Genomic DNA, 18,969 nt, shown 5'->3' with positions numbered 1-18,969 from the left:
TTCAATCACGTCAGCCTAAACACTGTTTGATTATATATGAAACAAAGCTTCAGAAAATTTACCTAATTTTTCTCCCAGAGCTTCCAAAAATATTTTGTTCTTACCTGAATGAAATTTCTTTGTCATCACAGAAAAAATCCTGTAAAAACTTGGGCTATTTTCTTTCTTGGCAAGCTGGTATCATTTCAGTGAAATAATTAAAATCCTTAAAGGTATGCAAATTTTCTTGAACCATAACTGGTTTTGAGCATATACAAACATAGTTATTTACTATTTTTATGCACCTCTTGCCAAAGATTCATAGTAAATAACTGACTGTACATTTTTTTCTCTCTGAAGTGGTACTGAATAATTTCAATTTCTCAGGTCTTTAAAATCCTTCTGTAAATTACAGGAAAAAGTGTTTTCCTTGTTGCTGGCATCAACAAGAAATAGAGCACCATTCCAAGGAGGTAACTCGACCATGGGATATCAACAGCTACAGAGAGAGAAATGGGCAATCGTTTGCACTGCTGAGGAAGTCACAGCACGGCAGCTGGAAATCACCTACAGAAAAGGAATATAGCTCTCCAGAATCCTCCAGGTGAAGGCTCTAAATGCAGAAACCTGTCATGCTGTGTTATTACAGGCAACATCTGAGACACTTTAAAGAGTCTCTTTTACGAGACACAGTATCAATTACCTTTATGTAGTTCAGTGAAGTTGCAAGGTGAATGGTAGCTTCCATCACTTACAAGCTGGTGAAATGACCTGGTGGATGAGGTCAGAAAAGGACCTGCAAACATGCTCAGCTGTAGAGAAGAACTCCTGGTGCAAAGCAGTTTGTTGGGCTGAAAAGCAGAATAAATTTTAAGTCTTTCTAAGCTTTTGGATACTGCCAGAGCACTAGAAAACTCTTAAAGAATCTCTAAGATAACTCTGTACAAGCACCAGCTTTTTCTGTCATACTCCATATCACATCCTCATTATCAAAAGTGAGGCATTCTGAATGTTGAACAAAGCTCTGCTGTGTAAGACCTTTGATTACAAAGGGATTTTGTACTGCTGGAAGTCTCCTAGGACTAGAGTTATAGTTACAGAGTCACAGAAGTGGCAAGAGCAAAAACCTCTCATGCTCTCACCAGTTTAAGTTTGCTCCTTAATTGACTGCTTATCTCTTAGGATAGACTCAAGACTCATTATCTCTTAGGATCTTTGATTCATCCAGTTCCAAATCAGTCTGAAATTAGGGGCTATATTTGGAATATGCTCTACCTTACTATATAGAATAATACTACAAAGGCTAAAGCAAGATTCTGAGTTTCCTCTGAGGGTTACATGACTATGAACAATATTATGGAATAAATGGGATGAAGGTAAGAAAACAGTGAAAGATGACTGGAGAACTTATACCTGGTTGAGTCTGGAGAGACAATGTGTCCTTCAGTTTCATCATTAGCACTTCCAATTCCTTTCTCACTTCCTTCTCATCAGGTGGTATCTGCATTGCAGTGGGAATAAGAACTGTATTCCCCATTCCACCAAGAGAGTTTTCTGTCAGTTTAGGCAGATATGTTTGTTTCTCTTTTGCTTGTTTATGCTGTCCCATAAAGGGTTTGTCATTCTGCAGGGACACTGACTCCAGTGGGTCATCTGAGAATCTGAAGTCCACTGCAGTGGGAACCTCGGGTGTCTGTAAAAGCTGCATTCTATTCACAGAGTTTGGGGGATTCAAAGATTTCCATTCTGCACATGTTCTGAAAATAGGCCTTATTTGGGCAGGATTTAATTCACTCTGCATTCTCCTTTCCAACACAACATGTGGATTTCTTGGCATTGTATTATGACACTGTGCAAAAGGATGCTCTGATGACTGCAACATGGTCTACAATAGACAAAACACAGAAAATAAATTGTAAAAATAATTGGTATTTCCGTTTGCCAGTAGTACTAAAACAGTATTGCAGAAAATGCTACAAAAAAGCTGTAGGAGGAAAATATGTAAACATTTTCTGTGAAACAAGAGCCTTTTAAGAATCCCAGAAATAATTGTAATGATAAGAATCACTATAATTGAAAACAAATAAAATATTTTCTATAAGATGTCTGTATCACATCCCAGTAAAAGACAGCAATTAGGAATGACATATTTATTCAATACCAGCACTTTGACTCTTCTCTGAAGAACAGACTGCAATGAAGTATCTAACACTTCTGTTGGAAACTCTTACTGGAATATTTATTATTTTCACTGCAGTAGTATTTAAATGCGCTAATATGAATATGTGTGCTAGATGCCAGATATGCACAGAATGACAAGAAAATACATACTGCCAATACCTTATCTGCTTTCTCTGAAGAGAAGCGCCTAAGATGACCGAAAATACAATTGGAAGGTGTATGAAATAGTATTAAGAGTACTGGTCTACAGGAAAAGCAGTTAGTGTTCAGTAATGGCTCATAGCTGTGACAATTCTGGATATATATATATATATATATATATATATATATATATATATATATATCACTATACCTTCATGTGCTGCAGCATCATTTGCAGGTTTTTATGGCTTACTCTCAGGCTTTGCAGTTTCGCCTCTATTTTGCAGCTTTTTTCTTCCTGGCAGTTATGAAGAAATTGCATTTTGTCCTTCCATTTGTTGAACTGCTTTTTCATGTACCTACCAGAGATACAGGAGGGTGGGATTTTTGCTAGACCAGACATACACAAATATATGCATTCATGGAAATGAGCAAACACTTTAGCAAAAACTTTATCCCTTTACTAGTTCAGGAAAATTTTGTCAGCTTTGGGATTAGAGGCCAATATTTCAGAAGCTGGACTGTATCCATGGAATTAGCAAGAACATGAGTATTCCAGATGAGGAAATATGGAAGCTGAGTAGAACTGTGGCCACATCTGAACCTTGCATCTTGGGGTTTTACCTTTCCCACAAAGATGGCTGCAACACGAGAAACAATAGCAGTTCCTCTGCATAGAAGCAAACTACTTATAGCAACTCCCTGACCTGCAAAAGATTCCCATTACATGCATGGGCAACAATGAAGTAAAAGCAGGTTCTGCCCCTTTGATAGAATTTCTTCTTGCTGGTGGTATTCTCTGCAGTTTCTTCAATGATACCAATAGCTTTCAAGCACAGGCCGTTTTGAAAAAACACTCTGATTTTTGCAATCAGAAGTGCTATCCTCCTATGTACAACAGAGATTTAGAAGTTACCTATTCAGAGCACAGTATGACAGAAATACCACCCATAATTCTCTTCTAGTTGTGATTTCTCTAAGAAGTCAGCATAGAAATAGTTTTGCTTTCCTCACAGCTCTCACAGCTGAGGTACAGACAGTAAAGTTTGTTAACACTACAGTAATAAACCAACTGCTTCATATGACAGATCTGAAATAGTTATCTGCCATATTTAGTTACATTCAGAAATTCACCTGATTCACTTTCTCTGGTAATGCTTTGGCTTAGAGACAGCAGCCTTATCACTTGAACTATGCAAGATTTGTCTGAATGGGACAGCAAGTCAGACCATTTAAAATTAAAATTAATACTACAGTCGTCCCTTATAACAACATTTAAGGGCTCCTCACTGTAAAATGCTGTCCTCCTTCGACTAACTCAGAGTCCAGTTCTGAGAACAGACAGGTGAATGCTGGAAGTCAGTCCACAGACAAGTGGACTGACTATGACTATGAGTAATGTGATTCATTTACCCAGTTCTATGATAAGCTCTGGGTCAGAGCAGCATTATAGGAGCAGGCATCCCAAATATCCTCTCAATGATTGCTAATCTAAAGGAAAGCTGAAGATCTTTGCCATATCTCTTTATTTTCCCAAGTGAGAACAGACCCACAATGAAATTGAAATAGTTTAGCTCTAATCTCGGAGTGCCCTTTTGTGAACTTGGAGCTGCAATTTTACTTGGAAGGAAACAGAACAGGAACAGAGGGAACTGAACATACTGAAGAAAATAAAGAGAACAGATTCAGGATCGAATTCTACACTTTACTGTAATTCCATCATTTTCAGTGGTTATAGGCATGGTTATATAGAGCACATTTATATACAACTACAAAGATGAACATGGGGAAGGCAAAAATGCAAGTCAAAGGTAGGCTTCATAGCTCACACACCAACTTCCCCCCTGCCATGTCACCCAAGCAAACAAGTCTCCCAAGAGATTATTAATTTAGGAATTAATATTTTACAGTGTCAAAGATTTGACTATCAGAAGGAACTTCCATACCTATAGTATTGTATTCATCCTATTAATCTCTATTTGTTGTACAGCATATTTTTTAGAAATGAATTCTACTTTGATTTAAAAGCTTCATGCAAATTATGAAATTTGTTTTGATTAAGCCTTATTCAGAGAAAAAATTGAAAAAGTATGTTATTCTGACATTTTTATCTGGATGAACATCTTTTTGTCTAAAAATTCCCTTTAGAAATATTAACTAGCAACTGCAGAAACGCTGATGAAAGCAAACCAAAAACTGTTTTGTTTTGCCATTGTTTTTCCAGTGATCTTCATCTAAAATTTTTGTTGCTGAGTTTTCATTATTCATCCTCATTTGATAGGATTTTTTAAGTCTAAAAATCTCCAAAGTATGGAAAAGTTATCTGTCTTCTAGCCCTCCAGCTGGACCAGCAATGCACACCAGTCTTCAGTGAATTTACTACAGCATTTACCTACCTGCTGTCACTGCGAATGCTTTTAATGGATTCATGCATTTTTAACACATCTGCTTCAAAAGAGGCTATTGCCTAAAAACAAAAAGAAGTATCTGTTCATAACTTTATCAGCAATAGCATTTCATTTTTATATGCAAGTTTTATTATAGGAGTCCATGGCAAATTTTGGATCTGACAGATCTACAGATTTACTAGTTAACCTTTTTAATTTAATGTATTATAATCAACTGATGCATTAAAGTATTTCAAATGGCTGGAAAATTTATTCTACAGAACAAATTCTTTGTTCTATGACAAATTTAGGTGTATGAGATTTTGTTTGAAAATAGAACAAAATCCATATTCCTGATTTCTGCAAAATCAAATACTCTGATTTGGGAACAATCTCTCTCAAGTCCCACAGCTGCTTTGAGACAAGAAGGTGTTGAAAGAGACGGTATATAGAAAAGAGAAACTCCTGGTCTTTAAATGGAAGTAGCATTCTCTGGACCATGCAGAGAACAGTAGCCCAGAAGTCAAGGAGACAAACACCTTCCAGCTAGATTACTTTTGAGCCATGATATAAGTTTGGCAGGAATCAGGGCTGCCAGGAAATTATGAGACTAAGAGCTGGATCAACCAGGACCTCCATACTCATAGATTCTATTAAAAGCGATCGTTGTACTTACTGTCCACATCTTTTCAATCAAAGTGGAAATCATCTGCACTGTAAGATCTTAGAAATCATTATAAGACTGCTCAAAAGGAATTCTCAGCCCAGGAGAAAATAAACAAGAGAGCAAAGCACCTGACAGAATCCCAGCACAGGGATGCAAGTCCTGTCCTGCTGTTTTCTAAAATGACAAATGCCAACCGTCAAAATTCTATGTTTAAGCAACATCTGCCCACAACATCTCGTGCAGATATCTGCTGGCTGGCACTGTACCTTGAGCTGGGCAGCAGAGTTCTAAAAGACAGGTCTTCCAAAGGGCAGCACAGGATTAGCAGCCAAAGGAGTGACCTGATACACACAGGCTAGTATTGTGTTACTGCACCCCTTGGCTCCTGGGAAGAAGATGAGTGGATGACACAAACTGGTTTGAACACAACCCAGTGTTCCCTGTATTCTGAGTAAGTGCTGAGCCAATAACCTCTCAAAAATATAGAAACAAAAAATTGCTATGTGCTTTTTTTTAGCTACACTGCCCTACCCAGTCTTTTAATATTGTTTCTTTGGAGAAAAGCTAGGAATGGATTAATAGAGACCTTTTGTGCATTAGCTATTTTAGTTGGAGTGGACACTGCTCTGAGTTTATCCTAAGAGGGCCCATTCTGTCCTCTTGCTATTTCCATGGTAACAAAAATGGCCTGAGTCTGATAAGAATTCAGGTATTCTTCTTTGACATTTGCTTGCAGTAGGAAGACATGATGGCCTTTTTTACTGTCAGAATAGTGAGAGGACTCCAGACTCATCTGGACTTTAGCATGCTACTCTACGACATCTCAAAAAAATCCAAGGCAAATATTCTTACAGGTGCTTCTGAAGGTCATGAAAGTCAAGGAGTTAGTCACTAATCTTGGGAAGACAACAAATTCAAATTTCACTAAGTTTTCCAGTTCCATATTTTTCACTGTAAGTGAGGAATTTACAGAAAGGTGAAGCTGCCCATTACATTTTCACTGAAATTAGAAGACAATTAGATAATTAACTTGCTAGGTCTCCTTCACAGGTTTAGCACTATTACTGCTTTGTGTTTTGCTCACCTGAGCTATTGTCTTGCCTTGCTCTGGTGTCATCTTGTTACTCTCACTCTTCTGCATTACAGCCCTGTTTTCAGGTATGAACCTGGGTGACTCTGGGACACAGTTGTCCACTGGGTCCACATTTTCAGGACCAAGTAGTGGTGAAGCACTGAATTCCACAGGAGGACTGTATACCAACAGAGAAGTAATGAGTAGGGAAAGGATCAGGACTCATTCTACCCACGAAGACCCAAATGCAGAAAACTAATGCAGTGTAAATAGACAGACAGATGTGCTATTGACTAAGCAAGAAGTAAAATTTAGCTATGCCTGCTGGCATATTTTGGTTAAAAGAATGAAATTCCTGAAAACAAATTCCACTCTCCCAACAGAATCTCAGCAACAGGCTGTTCTTTCCACCCATTTATTCTCAGTGCAATTTGCTGCTTCGTTTTTTTTTGCTCCATTTAGCCAACATAACCTTCAATGCTCATTATTAACCACTGTGATGAGTGGAAATATAGTAATGACTTTAAATATTAACCAAAGCACAAAAAGCAACTGGTCTGAAAGAAGGGGAATGGTGAGATCATCTACTTGCTATTGTGAGTGATTCCACAGGTCTGCAATTTAGTGGGACTTTACTAGAATGCCTGCCAGTGAATGCACTGTGGGTCACACGTGGAAAGTATTCACAGTTAATTTCCAATGGATTTGTCACAGAGGAGGTGTTTAAGAACCCATGCAGTTGTAAAGGTAGTAAATATTTGCAATGCTTGGCCCTAGACTGAGTATAAGAAATGGAACAGAGTGAAAAATACAACATAAGGAAGGAGGGAAGCACAATACAAGCCTGTTATATTTTATAAGACAACTAATCATTAGGTTGTCAGCATGGTAACCATGGTTAAGCTACAGAACAATGTGCAGCAACTTCTCAGTTATTCTTTCCCTTTTTAATAGAAAAATCATGACATGATATCTGTCATAACAAGGTCCCTTACTCAAAGGACATAATCAAGCAATATCCCACAGCCTGACATGCAGAGATTATAAATTCATCTGACACCAAAACTCACAAAGTGTTTTTGTGAGCAGGGAAGTGCCTCTCCACTGACTCCAGAGCCCTCCTTCTCTGAGCCTCTTTTCTTCTGCAGCACTCTTGGAACAGGTTGTTCCTGATGGTGTGGACAAAGTGCTTTGTGTTCGCCTTTGCTGACATCTATTGGAATGAGGGATAATAAAGAAAAAAGTGACTTTTCAAACAGGTGCTGCCCAGAAACAGACATATTCCAAAGCAAAGGTCCATCTGTTCATCATCTGACGAGGCTCATGGCTGCTATCTGAGCCCTAGAAGGGGGAACTGAGGTGGGTAATACTTGCAGGGCCACAGGCAAGAGCAGCTCCAATTCTTTTAGGCAAAATACTGAATGGATCAAAGTCAGACAGCCTGGAAATGCCTAAACACAATGATCAAGCTCACAGTCACAACAATAATTCTGCTGACTAGTATCTAAGGAAGAAATACTTTTATACTTCTATAAAGCATTTGTAGATATAGTCTTCCACGGCTCACATCCTCCTCTCACAGAATACAGTAAAATATACATCCATTTATCACAGAAGTGTCAGGCTCATGTACAACAACTAAGGTTAGTAGCTGTATTATTGGAGGACACCAACCAATTCTGCCCCAGGTGACTGCAGCAGAACATGGGGTGAGCCCTGACAGACTGAACACGAAAACAAAGAAAACACACCACATGCCTCCTAGTGCTTCTCAACGAGGTAGTAACGTTACCACAAGGTGTCAGCACGGCAAGGAAAAACTGCTGATATTGCAAACCTCCACTCAGCAGCTCAATCCCTGATAAAGACAGTGTGAAAAGAAAAGGACAGCATGTGCTAAGAGTGGAAGGAATGGGGATAGCAACTTACTGCTGATTATTTTATGTCCCACACAATAGATATAAAAATGGTATCTAGTGAGTAGCTTATCTTTTAAATTTTGGTATAGATTTTGGCCTGTATTGTAATATTTGGCCTATAAAGTAATATTTACAGAGTTTTTGTTAGAGTAGGGCTTCATAATGGAAATCTAAATTCAGTGATTCAATTGCAATTCTGCAGCAACAAGGTGGCTGCAATCTAGGCTGCAAAATCTCTTGCCTTGGTTTATCTCCTGTCCTTCCTTCTGGTGCCTCTACAAACACACATTCCCATTCACTCTCAATTCACACTAATTTTAAGGTCTCTACTTAGAAATATCTTAATGAGGAGTTAACTTTTGATTTTCCTACTTTCTCACAGATGGAGTATGAGGAAGAATATTTGAAGGACTGAACTGTTATTTTTAATGCAGATATTGAGTATCCAGTTGTAATTTCTCACAATGTAAGCAATAGGGTTTTGTTTTCAGAAAGAGAGCAGTGAAGTAGCAAGAGTTTAATGCTACCTCAGACAAAGGGTGACTACAAGAGCAGTCTAACAGTTTCTAGTTTTAATGCAAATATTGGCTACCCAGGTATCTTTCACATTACCTGCAGAGGATTGGGAAGGAGAACAGGAAGTATAGGTTTCTAGGGAAACTTCCCTAAGTTTCAGCTCATTTACTGGAACAGAAAGATACAGTTATACAGATCCACAAAAAGCCCATCTGCTGCTGTGAGCAAGATCTGGAATCTCCTGCTCAAAGGAGAAGCCGGTCTTCCAAACACAAATTCCCAGTGTTGTACTTTGTCACTAGTGTGATGATAGCACAAGTTGCCCCTGTAACAGAGTCCAGTTATGTGATCTTAGTTGGACACGTGTTACCTCCTTGTGCTGTATCCCTGACAGAGACAAATGAGTCAGAAAGGTTTACAGTAAAGTGGAAAAACTGAAGACATTCAGAAAAGAGAGAAAAAGAAAGACATTTCATGCAGGAGTTTTTATAACTTTAGAATTAGTGAATTTCTGGACGAGTGTGCATTGGGATTGCGGTGAAGGAACATTGGAACATTGAGGAGAATTTTCATAAATTTAAGGATTATCTGCTAACAGAAAATTTGCCATAAAGCTTCTTAAGATGAAGACTTGTACTGAGATATTCATAGCTCTATTCAGTTACTTCAGAACAGAATACTCATTCTAAAGTTAGAAGCCTGCTTTTGTCCTTTCCCTGTCTCCCTGTTCCCAGACTAATAATGCTAATATGTCATGGCCATTATAGCTAATACACACATAACTTTGAAATGCTTGTAGTTCAAGAATCCACTGCCTACTTGCCTCCATGAAGAACCACAACAGGGAATGAATCAGTACAATAGGGCTTTACCTGCACACAGTGTTCCACAACAGGATGTGATCTCTTATGTGGTTTGCAGAGACGGCCAGTGAAAAAGCAAGCTTGGCAAAGGTCAAAATTGAGGCACTTTAAACAGCGATACCTGTGAAGGAAAACAAAAGGATTTCTTTACCTCCTCACAAGTAAGAACTTGATGTAAGTAAGCTTGATTACTGTAAACTCAGATCCCTGGGCTCTGAAATTCAAAGAAACATCTTCGTTAGAAAAATGGCTTTCCTCAGCATTTTCTGAATTCAAGCTATTTTTCCCAAATGATTGAGGATTTTTCTCTGAACCCATCAGTGGTTTTGATCTTATTTATTTGCTGCACTGAAATACAGTCCATGGAAGAAACTGTTGTTCTAGCACCATTTCCCATTTTTCATAATGCAGTTACAACTTCATATGCTTCTTACACACCAGCTTACCTCTATTTGCTGCTTCCATGGAACTGTAATATTGACATAGGGTGCATAAACAAAAAACTAAAAATGCAAGAAACTAAATCTGCAAGCTTACAATTAGCAAGAATGTAGTAACAGTAAAATGCTTTTCTGAGCATTCTGGTTAGATGGTAATGGATAGTGTTCTTTTTATACCACTATGCCATTATATAACATTACTTAGATGACAAAGGTGCTAAGATGGAAAACTTAATGAGCCAGTTAATACAATTGGTTACAGGAAAAGTAATTAAGAAATGAGATACACAGGTTTAATTGACTTTACCCTTGGACTGCCGGTTTACCTGTGGCCAGTTTTCATGTTTGTGCTAGTGAGCTAAAGAGAAGTAGGATGAAGACTTGAGCATTAGACTGCAGTGGTTCTCTCTATCCCTCTTTTCCTGGTTAAATTAGATTACATCCAAAGCTTGTTACTTAGTACATCAGTTACAGCCTGTAAGGTATGCAAACAGTGGTAAGAACTAATTGTGTGGATGCTAAAGACCACTGACACACCTGATGCCTGTAATGGGGAAAACTTTGCAGACTCTGCATCTAGCTTGGTGAGAAACCATTTCCGTGGCTGATAATCTGTAACATGTAGGGAGCCACAGGAGGACAGCAGGCTCTGATCTCAGCCAAGACAGGAATTTTTCTTCAACAATGGCTGCATTCAGAACCTAGAAAAAATACATGTCTCAAGCTCATACATTCACTTGAAAAGAAATGGTGGTTCATCTACAATCTCTAATAAAGGCTCCGATATTGGATTTTGCTGGCATAAATTTTCCATTCATGTAAAATGTTACTGGGTTCCAAAGGTTTTGGAATAAATGCTAGAATCTTCAGTAGTATCTTACTGAGCATCTTTTCTATAGATACAAATCCTCCCATACTGTGAGACTGATGATCAGCCCTGCTTCTTAAAAGTAGATACTTGGGGATGTTATGTGGTGATACGCTTGAAGTTTTAATCAATCAGCAACATTCAGAATAATTTCCCAGGACATCAGAATTTCACTCACCCCATAGAAACAGTCATGAATCGCAATTTCCACACAAGACAGAGTGCAGCCTTCTCCCACAATGGCTGGGACCTACATCAAGAAGAAAGGCTCAGAAACACCTCAATAAAAAACAGATGTTCTCATCATGCTCTGCTGCGATGGTGACAGCACACAGATGGTGAAGTATCTATAGCAATGCCATTTTACACACTATTTTGAAGAAAGCCCGTTCATATTCATGCCATCAGTATGCAGTTTCACAGTTCAGGGTGTGTCAGAATGATTTGTTTCCAACCCACTTACTGTAATGGATAAACATACTATATTTCCACACTATACTCCTGAAGGACACTAAGTTTAAATCCCAGAGGTCATTTTCAGATCCCATTTTCAGCACCAGTTCAGCTGGAAATACCTGTATGCTAAGGCAACTTGCTGCAACTGCAAGCTATTCTAGTGAGTACAGACATTTGAAGTTCGGAGTTGCTTTAGGAACAGTTGTATCCAGCTGTTTCCAGGATCTGTAAGATCAGGCAACAGAGCATTCACTAATAAAAGTGGCTATTTTGAAAAAAAGGACAGAATATGATTCTTTTACCTATTTTGCATGACAGCTTCCTATACCCACAGTGTCTTATTAACTTCAGTCCCATAAGGTAATCAAACATAAAAGGTATCAACCATGAGGGGTTTTCTTCTGGTAGGTTAGCACTCTCCTACAAAATCTGTTGAGTAACAGCACTGCACTGACATTACCTGATTTAAGTCTGTTAGAAGGCTTCTCAGGGCACTTTGGGTAATCAAAGTCTCCTTCCCATCAGGGATAGCATAAAACTGGAAGAAAGCTGAAAACAAGGAAAAAAACCCTGGAATCCTGGCAGAGTCTGAACTGTCTTCAAGCTATCTTCAAACTGCTATGGTAACTGCGGTCTAACAAAGAAACCCTTCCAGAAAGTTTCACTATATTTTGTACCTAACAGGCTCTCAGTGACTGCTGTGACCATAGTTCTCCCTACAGTGAGGGAAAGAGAAGGAAAGCAAGGAAAAAAAGCAATGAACTCATTCTTACAACATTAGGAAAAATATTTAAATATGTTTATACAAGAAGTGCTCTATTTAAATTGTGAATTGCTAATTTAAAACCATGGGGTTTCTGTTATTTTCTGCTAGGCAAATAGAAGTTTTACTTAAATGTCACTATAACCTCTTCTGAGGCTCCCTATTGCAAAGATGGCTACAGATATTGATTGGAAAGCATTATTCTGCATCAGCCTTTCTCTACAACTAAGCAGTCAACATAATTTACTTTTTTCATGGCAGAGCTTTTATTTTAAAATAAAAAAAAGATGGTGGAAATTTTCCTCAATGTTCAGTATTTCAGACAGTGTATAAAATCATACATTTCCCACCTCTGTATTTAGCCAGTAGAGTATCTCCTGAAAGGGAAATTAGAGCAGCTGCAGCAGATCTAGTTCTGACATACCCCGTTCCAGATCTAGGAAAATGAAATAAGTTACACTATTCTCATTCACAGAGAATATAAAGACTGAAACATCTAAAGAATGGAATACTGCTATGCAGGAAGAAAACTTCAAAACATGTATCCTTTTATATGTATAAATGTAACCAAAGTAACATTTCAGTAATATTTTATGTCTAGAACCTTTTGTCACTGAAAATAACTGCAGAGTTAACTGTTCCAAGATACCATGCAATCATAAAACAAAAAGAAAACATCTCCTTCAGAGTCTTCACATTCCAAGTAAAATGTAATTTTACACTTACAATGTATGTCCTAAAAAATATCTGCTCTTTTTATTGTGGGAAGCCTTCCCAAATACAGTACTGAATAAAGGATATAATCTAAGTTTTGCGTATATCATCAGGCAGCTCCACTGTGGCCCCAGATCTGCACTAAGCTTCTCTTGGGCTGATTACATTTAATTTCACTGAAACTCAATTTAATCAAAAGGATCTATGCAGGAGCAGGACATTTAGTTTTGACCATTAGATAATAATAACGTAGATTAATTTAGAACCAAATTTTGTCACATAGACACCTAATGAAAAACACTAATTTTTTTGTGAAGACGATGCAGATATTAATCAGAAACCACAAATCAGGAAATCCCAGAAATCTATATTTAAGATATTACTTTTGCAAAGATTCAAAATATGTCTTCAAGAGTCTTTAGATAAACCCACACTGCGTAAAGCTGCAATACTGACTCTCAAGTATGAAATGCATGGGAAATTGTTGTTTTTCCAGAAATTTCAAAGAAAAAACTCCAAGACTAAAGCTGAAGTACACAATCAAGCACCCTTAAGATGTTTATGTAAACTTATTAAGTAAATACCACAAAAACATGGAAAATTCCTATGTGCTCTTTCTATTAAATACTTTCCAATGTTAATAGTGGACAACAGCACTCTATAGAGAAAACATGATTAGAAAATTATAAGAAGCTCTTCCTATCTTATATACACGTCGAGAACTTATTAAATTATTTTTAAAAAAAGAAATAGCAACAAAAAGAAAATGGCACCCCTAAGACATCCCTTAGAAAACAGACTAAAAGACTAAGATAGTACTATTAAGAAGATTCTTCTACATTATTTCCCTACAGCACACAAAAATTACAAAATACTCTTGATGTTTCTAGCTTTATTTCTTATAACAGCACTTATTCTTATCCTTAATGGAATTTTTACAAAAAATTTTGATAAAGTGGGACCTTTAGCAGTAATGATCATATGAGTAATGAATAAAGATTCAAGAAAAAGTTCTGCAGACCACTTACATCTCATTTACTTTCAGTAAAAACTTTACTATCATGTAGAAGGGAAAAATTTCACCTGTGGTAAATAACTTGTACAATGAACTTAGTCTGTCTTTTAAATCTGATACAATCACAAATCAATCCTGCCTTTGGTGAAATAACTCATTATTTACAAACAATACATAAGAAAAATACCCTCTGTGAGGCGTTTCCTTATTATTTTCAGAAACTGTGCTATTCACTGAGCTGCTCACCTTAGTTATGACACATCAATTTTGTTTCATAATTGGTAGATTAACTTTTTAAGCTAGAGGAAAATGAATAACAAAAAGTGACTGGCAAATTCCTGATTTGTGCACGAGTACTGTTCTCCTGAGGGAAATATGGATTCATTTTAGGAGTGTACCAAAATATCTTGGAAGTCAGATGAAAAGCTACTCTGTAAAGCTGTTCAGAGAAAAAGTCAGCAAGGACTGGCAAAGATAGTTTTGGGAGCATTTGAGCACTGTGTTTCTGATGCAGTTTTGTGCCTTATATTCCTACTGCTGAACTACTCCTAGTTTTTATACAAAGCATAACCAATCAAAATGGGAGAGTTTCACACAGAAATGGTGTGAGAGTGGTAGAAACAAACTTAGTCTAGCTCTACTTCAGATGGGAGCAATATGTCCTGTCCAAAAACACATTCTTTAACTCTACAGTACTTCACAATGGATCTACATTTATTCTTCTTCTTCTCACCTGTCATACATGGCAATCAGCAGGCCCAATGTGAATTCAGCAGCTCTTGGATCTACTTGGCCTGGTTTTTCTGACCTTGCCCTTTGGAAGAGCTTCATCAGCATTCTAGAGATTTGCTGCCTGTTCAGAGATATCCGCTCTTCCCTCTGGCTTTGTTCACTTGATAGGATGTGCTGAATCAGAGAAACGTCAATCAAATCCACTGTGGGAAAATTAAGGAAGAAATGAATGAGGGTCCCTGCCTTTTTATGAATGGAAGCATGACTATTTTTCACCTAGCTAAGACAGGCCTGTAAAATGAAGCCTTAAACAGTACACCACATACAAAGAAAACCAGTACCTGTGGCACTTCTACATTGACACAGAGCATCAGGCAGATGCTCATATGATTTATGCTTAGACCATATCAGGACTGAGACCAAACTAAATGTATTCATAGAAAAGCATCCCCAAATGAAAGAAAGGCCAACAAACTAGTCACCTTCTCTGTGTTACCCTGAAGACCTCATTTGCAATGTTGTGCATTTTCAGCACAAATAAAAAATTCAAGATTTCCATGAAATTTAGTTCAATATGGAATTTACATCCAGTAATTTCAAAGTGAGCTAGGTGACCAGGACTTTGTTGCACAACTCTTTGATTGCACTGAATTCTCCCTCCTTTCAAAGACAGGGAGAATGAATACTAACCAGTAGTTTTCTGGTCTATCATGTTCTATTTTGTTCTCATTAATTCTTATAGTCCAGTCAATGCATTTTCAATAAGCCATGATTATTTCCAATAAATCAGCTCCTAAGAAACACATTAGAATTTGACTTTTCAAGACCATAATAATAGATTAATAATTGTCAGTGATGTCTACATAGTATTGCTGCAGATGGTAGATATAATTTGATTCTCTCATAATTTTAGAATTTCACTAATGTATTTCCATTGACATTCAAAAAGAAAAAAAATCAATTTGTATATGAAGATCTTAAGTGTTCATAATCCATTCTGAAACTCCAAGGTGGAAAATGAGAGAGCAAAGTAGCATAATAACTCATGGTGACAGCAATGCAAATTTGATACAGATTCTCCTCCCTGTAAAAGCATAGGGTTCTCTTTGGCTACTAACACTGGCAAAGACTTTGTACTGAGCGTAGTTTTAGGGCTGTTCTGTATACGGAGCTCTCAACATCACTGAAGGCCTCTGTGAAAGAAAACAAACACACATTACAATGGAGTGCTTCATTCAAAACTAACTAAAAATCAAAACAACCAAATTTGGAGTTTCAAGTTGATCAACACTCTGAAGGAAAATTTGGGGGGAAAAAACCCAAACAAATAGAACACATTTTCTGTTTTAAAAAATAACTTTGTGGGGTGAACAATCTTCTTGTAAACAGTAACACCATCTTTTGTAAAATCAGAATTTAACACAGAGAGAACATCTGTTTCTTTGGGAATCAAGTTTATTCATATATCAGAACAAGGCCTGTGGGGGTTATGCACTGTGCAAACCTTTAGCCAAGATCATAATGAAATAATATTTCTTCACACAAATAGGTTTTTTGATCAGAGATGCTCCTCTTCAAGGAACAGTTTGTCAGTTTGCACAGCAGGGTTATTGTTTTGGATGCATATTGTTTCAAGCACCAAACAAATCTTCTGTCAAGATCAACATGAGGGAGTCTTGCAGAAGAAGACAAGCCCTTTACCACAGCAAATTACTTTTGACATCTCTGTTTAGCAAACCCATTCAATCTGCTTGACTAAATCCCATATCCTTATACGATTTCAGCTTATTTCTTTCACATCAAGAAAGGATGTTTTTCTGAGTGGAAAGTAAGAGCTGCTGACTGTGACCTACACTCAATACTTTACATATACCCAGAACTTCAAGAACAAAAAACAAGGCTTGTTTACTAAACTTTAGAAACTAAAAAGGGATTTATCAGTTATCCTTCTGTCCTCAGAGACTCTTTTCTCCCTGTACTTCAGAGAGAGTTACACACAGTTGATTAAGGCTAAAGATAAGCAATAAATATGTATAAATGAGTAGAAATAACTCACAAAATACTTCACCTGTTCAGTCTGGAAAGGTGCCAATCTGTGTGCAATGGTTTCCAAGAAATACACCAGATTAATATTAATAGTCAGCAGATTATGGGCTCTTCTGGTTCCCAGATGCTGCCTAAGCTATAGAAAGATGCCAATAACTGCTATACCATCTGCTTAGTCCTGCTCTTGTCATACTATGTTTTGTTATATTATTTGGAGATGCAATGTAGCATGTCATAGAATGTGAAAAATGAGTTTTGACTTCCACGCATCATCAGTTCTCTTTCCTCAATAAACTGATCCAAAGCCCTTTTGAAAGAAACAGAACAACTCCCACAGTTTTCATTAGGCTATGGATTAAGTTCCAAATGCTTATTCTCAAATAAAAATGCTAGAAATAGACATATGATTCAACTCAAACACCTTCCATGCACAAGATGATTTTCAAATTGAAGAGAATCTGTTTTAGTAGCCATCTGCTACTTAATTCTAGTCCACCCTTACAAAGAAAATGTGGCCTCAAAGTAGGGCACTCTGTGCCTGTCAAACACAGTTCCAGAATTAACTTGTGAGGACACATAAGTAAAATAGCAAATTATTTTAGAATTATTACTGATGAGAGGCTATTTAGGGACATTAAAATATTTCATTTCTCATAGGAAAGGGGCTTCCCCTCTGGACAGAAAACCAGCATGTAATCATTCTGCTGTGGGTCAAATTTCACCTCAAGAAATATAAATGCCCTTTGTAGAGAAGCTGACAAAGGAGCTCCTGCACACATAGAAGTGTGCTGATTCCTGACATCATCAGCTGGTTACCTGCTATTCTGCATTTTGAGGTGCTCTGTGGCAGATGAGGTGTCCGCTGAGATTTTGCTCTCAAAAAGGGAGTGTATGGCCATCTTCATGCCTATCCCAAAGTATGAAAAGCACCTTAGCACTTATTATAAATTAGAGATCATGGCCCTGTGTGCCTGACTATTCCATAAGCCAATGTGATAGTGGCAAGGAAGGTGCCTGGACACATCCAACAATAAAGGTAAGACATCACAGCTCTGTAATTTATCATTTATGTGCTACAGCACAGAGATTCTCAAGGTGGCATGATTTCATTAAAATTCAGTAGTTTCTGTTCAAAAAGACACAGAAATGCCTTTTGAGAAAAGTTGGGGAAAAATAAGAAAAATCCTTACCCTGCAAGTCTGGATCCATTTGAAATTAACAGATGGCATTAGGCATTCTATAACAAAACAAACCAAAGTGTAAAACCACATATTCTACACAGAGACATATTGAACCATTCAAATTAAACCTTTTAATCTGAACAATTCACTGGATGCATTTCAGAAATTAAATTAAACAGAATTACATTAAACAAAATAGTTTTGGTGCCGCGTGCAGAGAAATGCCAGCAAATGGCAAGCTCTCTGCTCAGCATAAAATAGGAGTAATTCAAGTAACTGCAAAACTGTAGCACAGCAAAACCAATCCTCAAAACAGTTTTAAGTACAGGAAATGAGATCTTTCACTATTAAGAGCTCAGTGTTTACCTGCAGGATTACTACATGGTCCAATGTACAATTTCAGGTCATAGAGGGCATATCTACACCAGACTCTTCCTCAGATTCACTGATTGCAATTATTCAAAAGTATTTTCTACAATTTTCAAGCAAAACTAAAGTTTTAGGCTGAGCTAACATAATTTCTTATTGAGCTGTTATGGAAGGGGAAAACAAAGCTTAACCATGTACCTACTTACATTAACAACTGTGAAAGCAAAAGTAGTTATGTCTCTGCAGGAGTGGAAACTGAATGTCTCCCCTCAGGATTTATTTCACTAATGCTCTAAACTACATTATATTTCCAATCACAGAAATGTAAGTATGAATTAACTAGTAGTAACTATCTTTCAGCTAACACTGCAATTGCAAAACACTAGGAATAATGGATCTAGGTCACACAAGATTCCAAAGGCAATCTGTATCGTTTATTGTGCAGAACAAAGGGAAAGTTTGCTACAATAAATAAAAATTAAAGAGTTGGAAATTATCTAAAACTTAAATAATAAATTTGATGTTAAATCTGAACTTAAACAAATGTTCACTTCTTACATTTTTTCAGTTAGAATCATTGATCATTTGTCATAAACATGACAGAATACTGGCCATTTATGAAGCCTAAATATTCAATGATCTAAAATTATTGAGTCTACC

The 18,969-nt window shown here is 37.2% G+C and overlaps 1 protein-coding gene across 1 annotated transcript; it reads right to left on the bottom strand.

The window, feature by feature from the left end:
- Positions 1-726: 726 nt before the first annotated feature.
- DYTN (dystrotelin) lies at positions 727-17,995 on the bottom strand. Its single transcript, XM_059476438.1, is given in 14 exon segments — positions 727-830; positions 1,393-1,864; positions 2,513-2,660; positions 4,698-4,768; positions 6,440-6,605; positions 7,498-7,640; positions 9,735-9,846; positions 10,703-10,866; positions 11,212-11,283; positions 11,950-12,038; positions 12,603-12,688; positions 14,715-14,916; positions 15,832-15,906; positions 17,950-17,995. Coding segments are annotated over 14 exon segments (1,950 nt in total).
- Positions 17,996-18,969: the final 974 nt, after the last annotated feature.

This window comes from Ammospiza nelsoni, chromosome 7 (genome assembly GCF_027579445.1).
Source record: "Ammospiza nelsoni isolate bAmmNel1 chromosome 7, bAmmNel1.pri, whole genome shotgun sequence".
Classification (NCBI taxonomy): Eukaryota; Metazoa; Chordata; class Aves; order Passeriformes; family Passerellidae; genus Ammospiza; species Ammospiza nelsoni.
This window is presented reverse-complemented; position numbering and strand designations above follow the sequence as displayed.